Genomic DNA, 17,111 nt, shown 5'->3' on the forward strand with positions numbered 1-17,111 from the left:
TTTCTGTACCCAAAGAAGACTGAATTGTGTGGGTGTTAGTGGCCCACTATATAGCATGCATCCAAAATGGCACCGTATTCTCATAAAGCGCAAAACTTTTGACCAGGGCCCCTATGTAGGGAACAGGATGACCCCTCAACCTCATTTATTTATTTATTTTACCTTTATTTAACTAGGCAAGACAGTTAAGAACAAATTCTTATTTTCAATGACGGCCTAGGAACAGTGGGTTAACTGCCTTGTTCAGGGGCAGAACGACAGATTTGTACCTTGTCAGCTCTGGGATTTAAACTTGCAACCTTCCGGTTACTAGTCCAACGCTCTAATCACTAGGCTACCCTGCCGCCCCTCATGACCAGGGCCCCTATGTATGGAACAGGATGACCCCTCAACCTCATGACCAGGGCCCCTATGTAGGGAACAGGATGACCCCTCAACCCCAATGAGATGCTGTCTGGCGATACAGGTGATAAATGCAATACAGTCTGGAGCTTAATGCACAACACACAATCTGTGTGTGTGCGTGCATCCATACAGACCACTTACTTGGCTGAAGAGCAGATAAGCTGAGAGTCCTTATAAGCGATCAGGTAGCCCTGGTTCTCTGGGTTGTGAACAGTTACCTGCACAGAGCAACAACAGAGTTAGAGGAAATACAACACTTTATCTCAAATCAAGTGAACGCATTACTGCACACAGAGCCCCTTCTAGAAGACTCCCACTGGATTCACTGACTGAGTTGATCAATAAGCGCAGGCTTAGTGCCAGGTTTGCGCACACACACACACACTAATCTAGCCTCAGCAGACCTGCAATCTAAACCTTCACTCTGTATTCGGACTGAGATTGAAACCGAGCACAACTGTAGGCTTAGGAGGCATGAGCAGCTGTTACTAAGATCAATATTTTCCAAGGATACTTTATAAATGACATTAAATAAGATCTATAAAGCGCTATGAGCGGGCCCCGATTAGGAATCCAGCCTTCTGGTGGCCAGAAGTGTTGTCCAAGACATTAGTATGTGTACTCACACTCTCCAACACCCGTAGACACCTCTCAGCTCCCCACAGTGACGCCATCAGCTTCTCCTCATCATCCTCGTGGCGCAGGTTCTCCACACATTCTTTTACTGCAGAAACAAGGAAAGTCGGTTCAACCACAACCACCTAAATCAGGTAAGAGTTCGACCAAAACAATGGAAACGCCACATCATGGCCACGTCCGCCCTTGGAGGATAGAGCCAACATCTCATTGCCTGCCATCAAAAGTTGCCTACATTTAGGCTATTCTTTATTAGTGATTTAAAAAAAAAATATTATTTTGGACGGTATCATAGCAATACTGTAACTCAATGTAAAAAACAAATTCCTAGGTAGCGTTAGCTAGTGCTAGTCGGTTGTGCCTGCACCAAAACACCGGTATTTATCATCCTATAGCTTGTTCTCAATCTTTTTAAATAGTGAGCCAACATGTTTTCAGCACTTTTATTTCCATGACTGACCAAAATGAAATATCTCCTGCCCTCTCATCTCTGCAGCATACATAGTGAGCAATATGTTTGGAACATCAAATCGTAGTATCGAATCGCAACACATATAGAATCATGTGAATCTCAATACATATCGGCATCGAAGTATGGTAATAATATATTGTGAAGTCCCTGGCAACTCCCGGCTCCATTGTTTATATGTGTATTTCACATTACGTTGGGGTAAAAATCTGACTACAATGCTGGTATGGATGGCTCAGTCTCCATAGCAACAGCTCCGCTTGGGCTGCTCTGCTCAATGGACAGAAGAGAGCAGTTAACGACTTGTCACTCAAAACTCCGACAAAACTCAAGGAACATTTTCTGTGAAATAATCTCCCTCTATATTTCACAAGGTTGAAGCACTTATTGCATCATGTTCTGATCTTAATGAGACATGAAGATATCACTTAACCAGAGCAACTTGAACAGACCCTACCCGGCCCTAACCTGCTGTATAATGTCGGGGTCGGTTGGGTTCGGGGAGCAGAGCTCTAATGTCAACCCCAATACGTTCATGTCATCACCACCAATCAACTGCATTACACCTAAGAACGACTTCAAATACCACCAAAGATTTCCAGTGGTGTAAAGTACTTAAGTAAAAAATGACTACTTAAGTAGTTTTTTGGTGTACCTGTACTTTATATTTGACAACTTTTACTTCACCAAATTTCTAAAGAAAATAATATACCTTTAACTCCATGCATTTTCCCTGACACCCAAAAGTATGTTACATGAATGCTTAGCAGGACAGGAAAATGGTTCAATCCACGCATTTATCACGAGAACGTCCCTGGTCATCCCTTCTGCCTCTAATCTGGCAGACACACTAAACACACATGCTTTGGTTGTATGTTTTTGCAGTGCGCCCCTGGCTATCCAAAAAAAGAAAATTGCTTAATGTAAGAAATTTTAAATTATTTACAATTTTATTTGATACTTAAGAATATTTAAACCCAAATCATTTCACGCTAATAATATTGAGTCATTTTCTAATAAAAAGGTATCTTTACTTTAAGTACGACAATTGGGTACTTTTTCCACCACTGCCGATGTCTATATCATAGCTATGCCACCAGCTTATCCGAAGAAGAGTTAGCATTTAGCAAAAAATGCTAAATCTGAAAATTACAACTTAGAAATATTATGGAGTGAAAACAGCCAAATTGGATTTTAACCAGACTGTGGGCGTCTAACAACACAAATACAGTGGCTTGCGAAAGTATTCACCCCTTTGCCATTTTTCCGATTTTGTTGCCTGGAATTAAAATAGATTTTTGGGGGTTTGTATCATTTGATTTACACAACATGCCTACTACTTTGAAGACGCCAAATATTTTTTTATTGTGAAACAAACAAGAAATAAGACACCAACACAGAACTTGAGCGTGCATAACTACTCACCCCCGCAAAGTCAATACTCTAGAGCCACCTTTTGCAGCTGAAAATCTCTTGGGGTATGTCTCTAAGCTTGGCACATCTAGCCACTGGGACTTTTGCCCATTCTTCATAGCAAAACTGCTCCAGCCCCTTCAAGTTGGATGGGTTCCGCTGGTTACAGCAATATTTAAGTCATACCACAGATTCTCAATTGGATTGAAGTCTGGGCTTTGACTAGGCCATTCCAAGATATTTCAATGTTGACCCTTAAACCACTTGAGTGATGCTTGAGCAGTCTCAATTCTCTGGAAGACTGAATCAGGTTTACCTCAAGAAATTCCATGTATAAAGCGCCATCCATCATTGCTTAAATTCTGACTAGTTTCCCAGTCCCAGCCAATTAAAAACATCCCCACCGCATGATGCTGCCACCACCATGCTTCACTGTGGGGATGCTATTCTTGGGGTGATGAGGTGTTGGGTTTGCGCCAGACATAGCGTTTTCCATGATGGCCACAAAGCTCAATTTTAGTCTCATCTGACTAGAGTACCTTCTTCCATGTGTTTGGGGAGTCTCCCAGATTCTTTTTGGCGAACACCAAATGTGTTTGCTTATTTTCTTCCTTTACGCAATGGCTTTTTTTCTGGCCACTCTGTGGAGTGTACGGCTCAAAGTGGTCTTATGGACAGCTACTCCAATCTCCGCAGTGGAGCTTTGCAGCTCCTTCAGGGTTATCTTTGGTCTGTTGCCTCTCTGAATAATGCCCTCCTTGCCCGGTAAATGAGTTTGTGGGCGGCCCTCTCTTGGCAGGTTTGTTGTGGTGCCATATTCTTTCCATTTTTTAAATAACATATTTAATGGTGCTCCGTGGGACGTTCAAAGATTCTGATATTTCTTTTTATAACCCAACCCTGATATGTACTTCTCCACAACTTTGTCCCTGACCTGTTTGGAGAGCTCCTTGGTCTTCATGGTGCCGCTTGCTTGGTGGTACCACTTGCTTAGTGGTGTTGCAGACCCTGGGGCTTTTCAGAACAGGTGTATATATACTGAGATCATGTGACAGATTGCACACAGGTGGACTTTATTTAACTAATTATGTGACTTCTGAAGGTGATTGATTGCACCAGATCTAATTTAGGGGCTTCATAGCAAAGGGGTGAATACATATGCATGCACCACTTTTCCGTTTTTAAATTTAAATTTTAAAACAAGTTACTTTTTCATTTCACTTCGCCAATGGACTATTTTGTGTATCTCCATTACATGAAATCCAAATAAAAATATATTTAAATGACAGATTGTTAGTCAATAAAATAGGAAAAACGCCAAGGGGGATGGGGCGGCAGAGTAGCCTGGGGGATGGGGCGGCAGCGTAGCCTAGTGGTTAGAGCGTTGGACTAGTAACCGGAAGGTTGTGAGTTCAAACCCCCGAGCTGACAAGGTACAAATCTGTCGTTCTGCCCCTGAACAGGCAGTTAAACCCACTGTTCCCAGGCCGTCATTGAAAATAAGAATATGTTAACTGACTTGCCTGGTTTTAAAAAAAAAAAGAAAAAAAACTTTTGCAATGCACTGTAGTGACAGATTTGATTAATATCCACCTCATTTGACCAGCTTTGTTTTGAATAGGCACTGCGTCCGTGTTCTATCCCCCAACAGTCTGTGTTCCATTGATCTCTTATCCCCATCCATTCTGGTATCGCTGAGCCAAAATGTCAACCCAGCTACAACTCCTTTTAAGAACATTGTTTCATTGTGTTATGGAATAGGTTAGGTAGATGACAGACTACAGCTTACTACCACTTCCACACTCCAGTCCCCCTGGTGGCAGCAGCAACCATGTCCAGACGTTGAGCCTGGTTGATAAGCACTTTAGGTGCTGCCAATTAGGGTGATCGTGACTAAGTGTCCAAGTTGTGGGTTTGTTTGGTGGCCATTTCATTCGATGTTCAGTCATGCATTGCTCTGATGCCGGAAAATGAAGGAAATTCACATGAGCACCACAATGTCTACTCCACCCATACTCTACCAAGGTTTCCCAGCACACAGCTTTGACCCACTACAGTAGCTGTTAGTCTATTGTACTTCAAACAATGTGTAGGCAGGTTGCGTACGATAAACGGTCTCAAACCATTGGTCTCTCAAGTCTCCACCGTTCTCTTCTCCGTAGAAACAAGACGTGCGCACTCGTGTACACACACACACACCACACTCCCCGTCTATAGCCACTCAACAAAGCTCTTTTAAGAGCAATGTAATAAGTGAAAATAAGCACAGACCGTGTGTGCACTGGTGTGTGTTGGGGCTGGGAGCAGGGTGTCAAAACTATACACTAAAGTGAATGGTCAAAATGTCTCCTCCTGGAGGCAAACCCAGGACCTTCAGATCTCGGTGACATTAAATGTTAAACTACAAACCCTGTCATGAACGAGTCATCTTGAAACTATTTCAAAAGGACAGTCTGGTAATGACAGGAAGCTTTCTGTTCATTCACGCAGTACTGAATGAATGTTGATTTCTCTTGCTTGGTAAAAAATATATATATATTTTTTTAAAGTCTAAAAACAGTTGTGTTAAAAACAGTCACACAGCCAACCAGGTTACCATGCATGGCATCATCCTTTGAATACGCAAAGGTCACGCAAGCAAGCAATGTTTGTGTTGTTTAACCTGGATGCACTCCCACCCCAAGGATACTTTTCACTTCGATGGCAACTTCAGGTTTTAGAGAACACATTGAAAAGTAACTTGACACTGATAGTCAGCGCAACACGTGGATTACAATGACATTAAGAAAATTGCATTGACAGAGGGAGTGTACTGAATCAATGCATAAGGTAAGGGATGTATAACATTAGCTAGCTACATGGCTAAGCAAGCCAAATTGACCAGTGTATGGAGTAACGTTAGCTAACGTAAGATGAACAACACCCATTGCGTGTTTTATACATTAGCAGCGTGGCAGTTTCCCAAAGTTTGGTGTTGACTATGAACTTTACATACTTTAGCTAGCTGGGCTTTATGGAAGAATGTCAAAATACAGAACGCATTAGAGCCTTGTTGGTTTCTAGCTAGCTAACGTTCCTGGCTCATGTTAGTTGGCTACCTTACTGGCAATATAGAGAATATCCTTGGCTGCTCTTATTTGTGTTTGTGCTTTGATTACATGCAAGTGTCAAGGCCAACAGTTGAAACAGATTACTTCAGCCATGTGAAAAACCTTCCATAGTGAAATAAAGCTAGCTTCCTTTGCTTGTAGCTTGCCTCTCATCCAACTGGTGTTAGCTAGCTAATAGCACTGTTGCTGCGTAACCCAACTGCTTTCGTCCGGTTTTCGAACTCAGTTTCGGCTGAAAAGACCTTAGCATTGTCAGAAATGCTAAACAAAGGTAGCACCTCATTGGTTCTTAAAGACAGAAATGAGCACGTAAGGGATAAATTATACATTTAATAAAAACTGTTACACCTACAAACTTAGTCAATCTAAAAAAATGAAATCCAATGGTAACTTTACGTACGCTACAGTCTCGTTTTAATTCAAAGTCTAGAATTTGAGCTAAGCGAGCGCAGAAAATACTAAATTGCTCAAAGTCTGATGTGTGGTTGTTGGTAACAGCCAGATTGCTCATGACGAGAGGCTGTTGGAAGTGTGTGTTGCGTCACTCCAATTCAATTGATTTGCGAATATTCAACATTGTGTCATATTGGCTTAGATAGGGAGATTTGAATTTGACATTGAGCTTCAACCAATGCCATATTGAACATTAGTATACTGCCACAGTGATTCCACCATTTGGGATCTCCTTGATTTCCCCACAGGTAGTCATGAGTGAGCTTCAACAGGGCTGTCTGTATCCAGACAAACATAATGAAAAAGTAACACACATAAAATACTAATAACATTCAATACGAATGCATTTTTTTGTCATACCAACAATGCATTTTGAATCTAATTGAATTGTCAGCTCCTAGGATCAGGGGAACATCCCTTCGGAGTGTTTAGCCTAGACACAGAACAAACAGTTTCAGGGTAATGTGGTGTAGGTCTAGCTCACCTTTATCCACTATGTGGTCCAGACCTCCCAGAAGCCTTAGCTCCTCTTTAAACCAGTCCCCGGCCCGCTTGGAGGTCAGTGATAACAAGGTCTCCATGGCTAAATGCCCCGTCTGCGTGCGCAAACACAGGGAGTAATGAAAACACATTTACATCACACATACAGGGTATAAAATGGACATTACTGACCGTGATTCAAAGAGGCCAACTATGACAGAGAATAACAGGAGGAGAAACAGGAACAAAAATATGACTTCCTACCTTCCAGTGAAGGAGGGTGCCAGGAGAAGCTAGTTTGCATGCAGGTGGCGTTTGAATGCAACCAAAACAATACTGCCGTCTCTAATTACATTGTCGATAAAAATAAGCTTTCTAACACTATTAAATATTTTAAATCAAACTGTTGAGCTCAAACGATAAGAGAATCTAATGATTAATTCAACATGGAAGCTAACAGTCAGAAATATAAAGAGTGCTTAAACAAATGAAAATAAGTTTGAGGCATTGAGGTGAATGGTCAGTCTGCTCTCTGAAGAATAGAGGCTGCATCCCAAATGGGACCCTACTTTTGACCGGAGCCCGATGGGCCCTTATCAAAAGTGGTGCACTACATAGGGATTAGGTTGCCATGTGGGACACCGACTACAACATCAGCAGAGAGGATATTTATAGAGGATGGGAGGGAGAAAAGACAGACATCAAAAGGCCCTGTCATTACGTCAGACGTCCAAATTAATCAGATCAAACTGTTTAAACTCTGCAGTTTGCCAGACCCAATTCAAATACATGATTTCCATTGGCTCTACCGTGCAAAACCAGTGTCAGAGTCGACTGTTCATACATTTCTACAAGGGGATAGGTCACCATTTTTCTTTTTATGTATACATACAGTATCAGTCAAAAGTTTGGACACCTACTCATTCATATTTTTTTTAACCATTTTCTATATTGTAGAATAATATTGAAGCCATCAAAACTATGAAATAACACATATGGAATAATGTAGTAGCCAAAAAAGTGTTAAATGAAAATATATTTGAGATTGTTCAAAGTAGCCACACTTTGCCTTGATGACAGCTTTGCACTCTCTTGGCATTCTCTCAACCATCTTCACCTGGAATGCTTTTCCAACAGTCTTGATGGAGTTCCCACATATGCTGAGCACTTGTTGGCGGCTTTTCCTTCACTATTTTTATTTATTTTATTTAACCTTTATTGAACTAGGCAAGTCAGTTAAGAACAAATTCTTATTTTCAATGACGGCCTAGGAACAGTGGGTTAACTGCCTGTTCAGGGGCAGAACGACAGATTTGTACCTTGTCGGCTCGGGGGTTTGAACTTGCAACCTTCCGGTTACTAGTCCAACGCTCTAATCACTAGGCTACGCTGCCGCCCCTCTGCGATCCAACTCATCTCAATCGGGTTGAGTTTGGGTGGTTGTGGAGGCTAGGTCATCTGATGCAGCACTCCATCGCTCTCAATCTTGGTCAAATATCCCTTACACAGCCTGGAGGTGTGCTTTGGGTCATTTTCCTGTTGAAAAACAAATTACATCCAATCTGGTTTGCGCTTAGTGGGACTGGTGTGTTGCTACAGAATGCTGTGGTAGGCGTGCTGGTTAAGTGTGTCTGGAATTCTACATAAGTCACAGACAGTGTCACCAGCAAAGCACCCCACACCATCACACCACCTCCATGCTTCACGGTGAGAACCACATGAGGAGATCATCCGTTCACCTACTCTGTATCTCAAAGACAAGGCGGTTGGAACCCAAAAACTCTAATTTGGACTCATCAGAACAAAGGACAGATTTCCACCGGTCCAATGTCCATTGCTTGCGTTTCTTGGTCTAAACAAGTCTCTTCTTATTGGTGTCCTTTAGTGGTGGTTTCTTAGCAGCAATTCAACCATGAAGGCCTGATTCATGCAGTCGCCTCTGAATAATTCGGCCTGATTGAGTCTCCTTTGAACAGTTGATGTTGAGATGTGTCTGTTACTTTAACTCAGTGAAACACTTGTTTATTTGGGCTGCAATTTCTGAGGCTGGTAACTCCAATGAACTTATCCTCTGCAGCACAGGTAACTCTGGGTCTTCCTTTCCTGTAGCAGTCCTCATAAGAGCCTGTTTCATCACAGCGATTGATGGTTTTTGCGACTGCACTTGAAGAAACTTGAAATGTTCCGGATTGACTGACCTTCATGTCTTAACATAATGATGGATTGACATTTCTCTTTGCTTATTTGAGCTGTTCTTGGCATAATATGGACTTGGTCATTTACCAAATACACTACCGTTCAAAAGTTTGGGGTCACTTAGAAATGTCCTTGTTTTTGATCCATTAAAATAGCATCAAATTGATCAGAAATACAGCGTAGATAATGTTAATGTTGTAAATAATGACTATTGTAGATGGAAACGGTTAATTTGTAACCGAATATCTACATAGGCATACAGAGGCCAATTATCAGCATCCATCAGTCCTGTGTTCAAATAACACATTGTGTTAGCTAATCGAAGTTTAGCATTTTATAATTGATCATTATAAAACCCTTTTACAATTATGTTACCAAAGTTGTTTTGATAAAAGAAGCAATAAAACGGGCCTTCTTTAGACTAGTTGAATATCTGGAGCATCGGCATTTGTGGGTTCGATTACAGGTTCAAAATGGCCAGAAACAAATACCTTTCTTCTGAAACTCATCAGTCTATTCTTGTTCAGAGAAATGAAGGCTATTCCATGCGAGAAATTGCCAAGAAACTGAAGATCTCGTACAACGTCCCGGAGTCGGCTCTTCACGCCTATGTGAATAATCCATTAAAAATCCTTTGTTTCCAGCTACAATAGTCATTTACAATATTAACAATGTCTACACTGTATTTCTGATCAATTTGATGTCATTTTAATGGACGAAAAAGGAGGGGGAAAAAAATCTGCTTTTCTTTCAAAAACAAGGACATTTCTAAGTGAGTCCAACCCTACCTTGTCACAAAACAACTGATTGGCTGAAACGCATTAAGGAAAGAAATCCCACAAACAAACTTTTAACAAGGTATACCTCTTAATTGAAAAGCATTCCAGGTGACTAAGCTGGTTGAGAGAATGCCAAGATTGAGCAAAGCTGTCATCAAGGCAAAGGGTGGCTACTACAAATATATTTTGATTTGTTTAACACTTTTTTGGTTACAACATGATTTATTATATGTTTCTTCATAGTTTTGATGTCGTCGCTATTATTCTACAATGTAGAAAGTAGTAAAAATAAAAACCCTTGAATGAGTAGGTGTCCAAACATTTGACAGGTACTATCTATATAAAACTGTTATTATAAGTCATGTTTTTTTGTTAACGGTTACAGATACCTCTTGACTGAGGGTCCCCCCCCCCCAACAACGCAAAAGAGACAGGGCGGCAGGTAGCCTAGTGGTTAGAGCGTTGGGCCAGTAACCGAAAGGGGTTGCTAGATCAAATCCCCGAGCTGACAAGTTAAAAATCTGTCGTTCTACCCCTGAACAAGGCAGTTAACCCACTGTTCCTAGGCGGTCATTGTAAATAAGAATTTGTTCTTAACTGACTTGCTTCGTTAAATAAAGGTTAAATAAAAAAACAGGAGGACAGAGGGTTGCAGCTAGCCTCCATCCTCTAAGCAAAAACCAGGGTCGTATTCATTAGGGAACCAAATGGAAAAAGGACAAACCGACAAGGACCACCTGAACTTGTCTAATAGGAAACCAAAAAAAGTGTGTTTTCCATTACATAACATTTGTAGTTGCCTATGAATATGACCCAAGGAGGACTATCTCTACGGAAGACCCGTACCCTGATGTTCTCCAGGTCCAGGTGCTTGTTGTGCACCGTGTCGCACAGCTTGCGGATCTTCTCCTTGACCTTTGACATCTCCTTGGTGGTGAGCTGGTCGTCCTTGGCCACCGAGTGGTCCCCATCCAGCTCCAGCAGGCGGATCATCAGGTCTAGACTGGCCCGGTCCAGGTCCATGTTGAGTCTGTCTCGGCTCAGTATGTACATCAAACTAGCTGTGCACAGGGACAGGTTCTAGAGGGGGGAGGACAGAGAAAGGATATGTGAACCTGATATCCTGACTTTTTAAAGTGGTGTCCACTGATCTGACAGAAACCAAGTCAAGTCAGCCACCATCTCTGAAGAGGCAGGGGGCTTTACTTACCGGGTGCTGTGGGGCGTCGTTGAGTGTCTTGAAGACCTGGGCCACCTTCCCCCTGGCCCTCAGATGCATCCTGAAGCTGGGCATGGCACACCTGGTGGCCAGGCTAATGACACTGCAGGAGAGGACAGATAAATACTGTTTTATTGAATTGAACAGAGAGGGAAGGGTCACTGCCTCTGCAAGATCATCAAGCTCTTTACTGCCATGAATCATTACCTTAACCATAATGAAGATGCCAAAGAATGTGACCCTGTATCAGCAGTTAGTGGAAACTAGTCTTACCTAAGGCAGCGTGTGTTGAGGGGCTGGCCACTCTTCAGGCCGGTGGCCAGGTACTCGAAGTCGTCGGTGAACTCCTGGTTCTCTCCAAACTCCACCACGTCGTTGAAGTGCTTGACATGCTGGACTACCGTGTATAGCTGGGACAAAGAGTTGTTGGGTTCATCAAATCACATAACGTAGGTACTAGATCGAGCTTAGAGCCCAGTCCTGCTATTCCCAGCATCAGAGCTATGCACCCACCGACCGCCTGCCTTGTTGGTCAGGAGCCAAGACCACAAACACAAGACACAAAATGAAACTGCAGATGGAATTTAAAGATGTGAGATGCCCATTACACTGCTCCTGCCTATGGAACTGCCCACACTGCAGTTCCTGGAGGGGCTCACACTGCTTAGCATGCAAGACACCGCTGTAATAAGATAAATAACTACAAATGGTTACATTAACCACTGTTTAGCGATTCAGGGATCCTGCAGTACTGTCTTATAGGAGGTATGGAGTAATCGATACACACCCTCAGAATACACTGATTGGTTTCAAGAGGCTAATTCTAAATAAGATGAATTACACCTGACCAAACAAGATATGTCTGATCATTATCCTTTCAGTTGAATTGGTGCTTTTGTTTAACTACATTTTCAACATTGTAAACCAGGTCCCATATTCATTAGGTGATCAAGGATCAGGTTCCCCTGTCCAAATAAAACTTATTCATTATGATCTGGAAGGCAAAACTGATCATAGATCAGCATGTTTAATCCAAGATGATTGCTACATACAGCCCCAGGACAATCGCTTGTGTTCTTATAGGCTGTACTTCATAGATACAGAGTTCCAGACACAACCTGTGTTCGAATACCCATACTGACATACTTAATGAGTATACACACACACACACACACACACTAACTACGTATGAATTAGTTAATTTTAGTATACTGTAAACAAACTGTATCCTTTCAGTTGAGTGTACTAGCGCTACACCTGTCTCCCAGAAGTTGATGCTGTCGCTATGCAACCTCTTGTTAGCATAACAAATTACTAGCTAGACATTTTACAACTTTGGGTGCATTCTTCAATTCAATCTGGAGTGCCAGAGTGCACTCTGGGCGTTAGTAAATTCATGAGTTATTCTGAGCTCTGGTACACTCGAGAGTGACGAGAGTGCTTTGAAATCGGAGTAGCTAGCCAGAGCGAATTTACGAAAGCACCCAAATGTCCATTGAGAACACACAACTATACCACTTAAGAATGACTGGAATAATCAATAAACGTTGGGTAGTTAGTTAGATAGCATGTAGTTAATATACTGGCAAGTTAAATGCATTAGTAACAAACTAACGTTAGGTAGCTAGCTAAAATACCGGTACATACTGCTGTAATGATATGCTATGTGGCTAGTAACGATAGCCTAGCTAACAGATTGTTAACAAACATAACGTGTAAGGTAATTTACTTGAAAAGACATTATTTTATTTGTCAATTATTTACAGCAAAGAATTTATATCGGCTCTCGTTGGACTTCAGCTGCATATTTTACTCCGTTTTCTGAAGAATTAAATTACAGGCCCTAAAAACATGGAAATAGTGTCCACTGTTAGTGTACTTCCTATTTTGGCAAATTTAATACTATATTTTGGCATTCTAACTATATCCATTCTATGACCAATAAGCATACTACATACTAAATTTACCTCAAATAGTATGGTTAGTATGAGTACTCGAACACAGCTACAGTGATGGGTTGCCAGGTAGAACAGAAGCTCACCTCCTTGTGCTCTTTCCTACATTTCAGTGCAGTGACGATGTCCTGGTAGGGCTCAGTGGGGAACGACACAGACTTGATGACTTTGGGAGGCGGGCATGGCGGCGCCTTGAACAGGCCATCGTCTTTGTGAGGATTAGTAGAGTCCTTGCTGCCCCCGCTTGACTGGCTAGCCTGGTAGATAGAACGAGAAAGAAATGAGAGAGAGAGAAACAAGAGAGGATAAGGAAGGTGTGTGTGTGTATGTGTGTGTGTGAGAGAGAGTGAGAAGGGCAGAAGTAGAGAGTGGGTCAGAGGGAAACAAGCAGAACCACACAGCCACCTGCTCTCAGCTCAGTAGACGGCGCTGCGCTGCTGCTGAACACCAGCCAACAGCCTCCTGCCCCTTACATAAGGCCAGATAAGGCCCAGTAAAAACACTCAGTTTCACACCACACACAGGCTCCGAGTCTATTCTAGCAGTTTGAGGGAAGGCAAGGGATGAGAGAGTTAAAAGGACCTGTAATATATGGCTAACATTACGGATAAGGAGGAGCGTTCAGAGCGGTACTAACATCATTGGTAAGACAGAGCAGTGTTCAGAGCCGTACTAACATCATTGGTAAGACAGAGCAGCGTTCAGAGCGGTACTAACATCATTGATTAGACGGAGGAGCGTTCAGAGCGGTACTAACATCATTGGTAAGACAGAGGAGCGTTCAGAGCCGTACTAACATCATTGGTAAGACAGAGGAGCGTTCAGAGCCGTACTAACATCATTGGTAAGACAGAGGAGAGTTCAGAGCCGTACTAACATCATTGATTAGACAGAGGAGCGTTCAGAGCGGTACTAACATCATTGGTAAGACAGAGCAGCGTTCAGAGCCGTCCTAACATTATCGGTAAAGAGCGTTCAGAGTTGTGATGCATTTTTAAAAGGCTAATGAATTCCAGGAAATGGCACGGTGCCACACATGCATCTAATGACATATGGAAAATGAATCAGACGCATGGTGCATCCTAAAATAGCACCCGAGTGCACTATAAAAAGGGAATAGGGTGCCTATTGGGACACAACGTGAAGTAGAGTGGACTTAAGGTGGTAAACCACAGTGAAGAGGCCAACTGGAGCATCGTTTGTGGTGGAGGGAGGGTGAGAGTGAGGATCGAAAGGGAGTGTCGCATAGAAGTTCTAGGTCGAGGGCATGGAAAATTGCATTAGTGTTCACCATGTTGCTGGTACTTGAACAGAGAGAGCAAGAGCGAATGAGACAGAAAATGAGAGTTTGTGGTGCAGTGTTCACCAACTGCAGAAATCTCATACCTCTAGCTAGCTGGATAGGCAGGCTGATGGGAGTGCCAGGTCTAGTATTTGGCGTGACACCCGTAACTAGGGTGGTGATTAGGGGGGGTTACTCACGGGTGCAGTGGTTGAACGGAGTAAAGGTGGCGGGGGCAGCTCCTCTGGCTCTCTGTTCCAGTGTCTGGCATTGTACACAGCTTTAGTGGGAGACTACAGGTGAAACAGAAAAACACGAGGTAAGTCCATCAGGTTACTTCACATTCCATCACAGTTCAGCCCTTCCTGCTAGAACAGTGTTACTTAGAATACATCAAATGAGAATCATTGATCACCACACACTACAACCCAACTGCAATATGCTGTGTTTAAAAACAACTAAGCTGATTCAAAGTATAGTCAATATCTCCTAATTCGAGGTGATCTCTGATACTAGACGTGATGTCAATGTCTTGGAACATAGCACCTCAATTCACTCGTCAAAGTAGAGCAGGGTTCCCAAACTGTGGTGGCCCGTGACCCCATTTTGATAAACATTTCTTTGTGACCTCACCATGTCAAAAGAAGTGATGTTATTTTTTAATTGGGACTATGCCAGTCTATTACAAATCAGTCTGATGGTTCTTCTGACACTATTTTCGTCTGAAAGAAATATGGTTTGAAGGGACTGAAATGCATCAGAAAAGGTATTGGGAAGTTCAGAAGATCATCATGCAATGATGTTGTATGATTTTCTATGTAGAAATCAACATAATTGATTATGTTATTTTCCCCCCAGTCTGATTTAGTACCTGGTCTTGGCCACTCAATTCTAACGGCTTGTGGGCATTGTAGAGGGAAACATTACACATTAAATCAAATTAAAATTAGTCACATGTGCCAAATACAACAGGTGTAGACCTTACATTGAAATGCTTACTTACGAGCCATTAACCAACAGTGCAGTTTAAAGAAAATACAGATAAGAAAGTATGTACGTGTTCATTAGAGTTTTATCTTTCAAAATATTTTGTAGCATAAATTGTTCAAAAGAGAGCCATATTTGTAGGAAGAAAACAGAAACTGCTGTTCACTATAACTGCATCTAGCGGCTACCGAAGGTGACTGATGTAACCCCGGTTCTATGAACCAAGGACAACTTTTGCCTCGCACCCCCATTTAGAGAGAGACGATAGAGAGAGAATATACAGAGAGCGGATTGGATACAAGACATCAGCCTTTGTTGGTTCCTATAACAAAGAAGCCCCAGGGAGAGAGAGCGAGAAACTAAATGAATGCCTATTAAACCACCAGAGGCAGTCAGGACTGCTCAAACAGCAGGACTGACTGGAGACACCAGCCAGCGCTGTGTGCATACACACACAGGCATGGGTATGCACACAGTCACACAAACCTCCTCTCTGCTTAAAGGGAGGCTATTGGCTCAGCCTGTTGCTGGGATATTAATAATGAATCAAAGAAAAAGGAGAAATAGAACAGACATTGTTGTCTGAGGACAGAGCACTGCAGGAAACAATGAACGGAGACGTTCATTTAGGCCCTCTACTCTTAACAATGATCCTAATCAAGAGGACACAGACAGGAAGATTCAACACCCACCCCGCACCCCACCCCCATGGGAGTGTGAGCTCATGACAAAAGGCATTTTCTGTAAACATGGGCACTTATCGGTCACACACACACACACACACACACACACACACACACACACACACACACACACACGAAGGTCAGATACAAGGAAATTAACACTTGAGCCCTCTCCAACACTGCCAAATTAAGTCATGTTTGACCAAGGCCCTCTGAGACTAGTGCAAGTAAACACAGACACAGACACTTAGCAGAAGACTGAGGAGCTGTCATTTACAGCTGTAGGTGGGGTTCAATTAAACCATTCAACCAGCCATCAGCTGTTGTGCTCCAGGACCACTCAAGACATTAACAGCAGCCCTGCTCTGGTCTTATGAGAGATGGGCAATTCCATGATAACGGAAATACGCTGAGACTCCGATTTGTTACTTTAAAAAAAAATGTATACCAATCAAAAAAACATTTAAATCAAAGTTTAACCATAGAATAAGGACTACTTTTAACAACTTCCACCAATGAATATTTTACAAACATTTACAGGAAGAACTGTGCAGATACAAAGTTTGTCAATTGTCCAAAGTAGTCTTTGTGCATGTAGTTGTATGCTTTGTTAAACTGAAATCAATCATTTTTGTTTGGCATACATTGAAGTGAAAAAAATCGGATTCCGATACCGTGGAACACACCACATTCAAAAATACTTGTATGACTCATGACCACACCGTCTCACACACATGCGAATGCCGTTAAACCTCAAATGAGCCTCGGATTTAAAAGCTGTCGTTAAAACACCAAAACAAAGCTGTGAAAGAAAATAGAAAAAAATCCACCTAATGTTCCTGCCAGCCATCAGCCAACCCAACCCTGGAAACCAGTTTGTTTTGTTAAAGACAATCACAGAACGTGTGGAAACAGACAGAGGGCATTACTATGCATGAATCCAACATGACAACCTACACCACACAATACTTGTGACCAGGGCCCCTAATGTACTTCATATATAAGGGAATAGGGTGCCATTTGGAATGTACACTACCAGCAGCA

General features: G+C 42.3%; 1 protein-coding gene across 1 annotated transcript in view; it reads right to left on the reverse strand.

Annotated features, from left to right (window-relative positions):
• Positions 1 to 17,111, reverse strand: part of LOC124048188 (wings apart-like protein homolog) — a 52,753-nt gene that overhangs the window by 17,613 nt on the left and 18,029 nt on the right. Inside the window, exons 6-13 of the mRNA XM_046368711.1 lie at positions 14,598 to 14,690; positions 13,202 to 13,372; positions 11,434 to 11,570; positions 11,152 to 11,263; positions 10,788 to 11,021; positions 6,971 to 7,082; positions 1,032 to 1,129; positions 547 to 623 (exon numbers count right to left, since the gene is read on the reverse strand). Coding sequence (XP_046224667.1) covers positions 547 to 623; positions 1,032 to 1,129; positions 6,971 to 7,082; positions 10,788 to 11,021; positions 11,152 to 11,263; positions 11,434 to 11,570; positions 13,202 to 13,372; positions 14,598 to 14,690 — 1,034 coding nt within the window. The remainder of the gene's footprint in view (positions 1 to 546; positions 624 to 1,031; positions 1,130 to 6,970; positions 7,083 to 10,787; positions 11,022 to 11,151; positions 11,264 to 11,433; positions 11,571 to 13,201; positions 13,373 to 14,597; positions 14,691 to 17,111) is intronic.

The sequence above is a fragment of the Oncorhynchus gorbuscha genome, linkage group LG11 (genome assembly GCF_021184085.1).
Source record: "Oncorhynchus gorbuscha isolate QuinsamMale2020 ecotype Even-year linkage group LG11, OgorEven_v1.0, whole genome shotgun sequence".
Classification (NCBI taxonomy): Eukaryota; Metazoa; Chordata; class Actinopteri; order Salmoniformes; family Salmonidae; genus Oncorhynchus; species Oncorhynchus gorbuscha.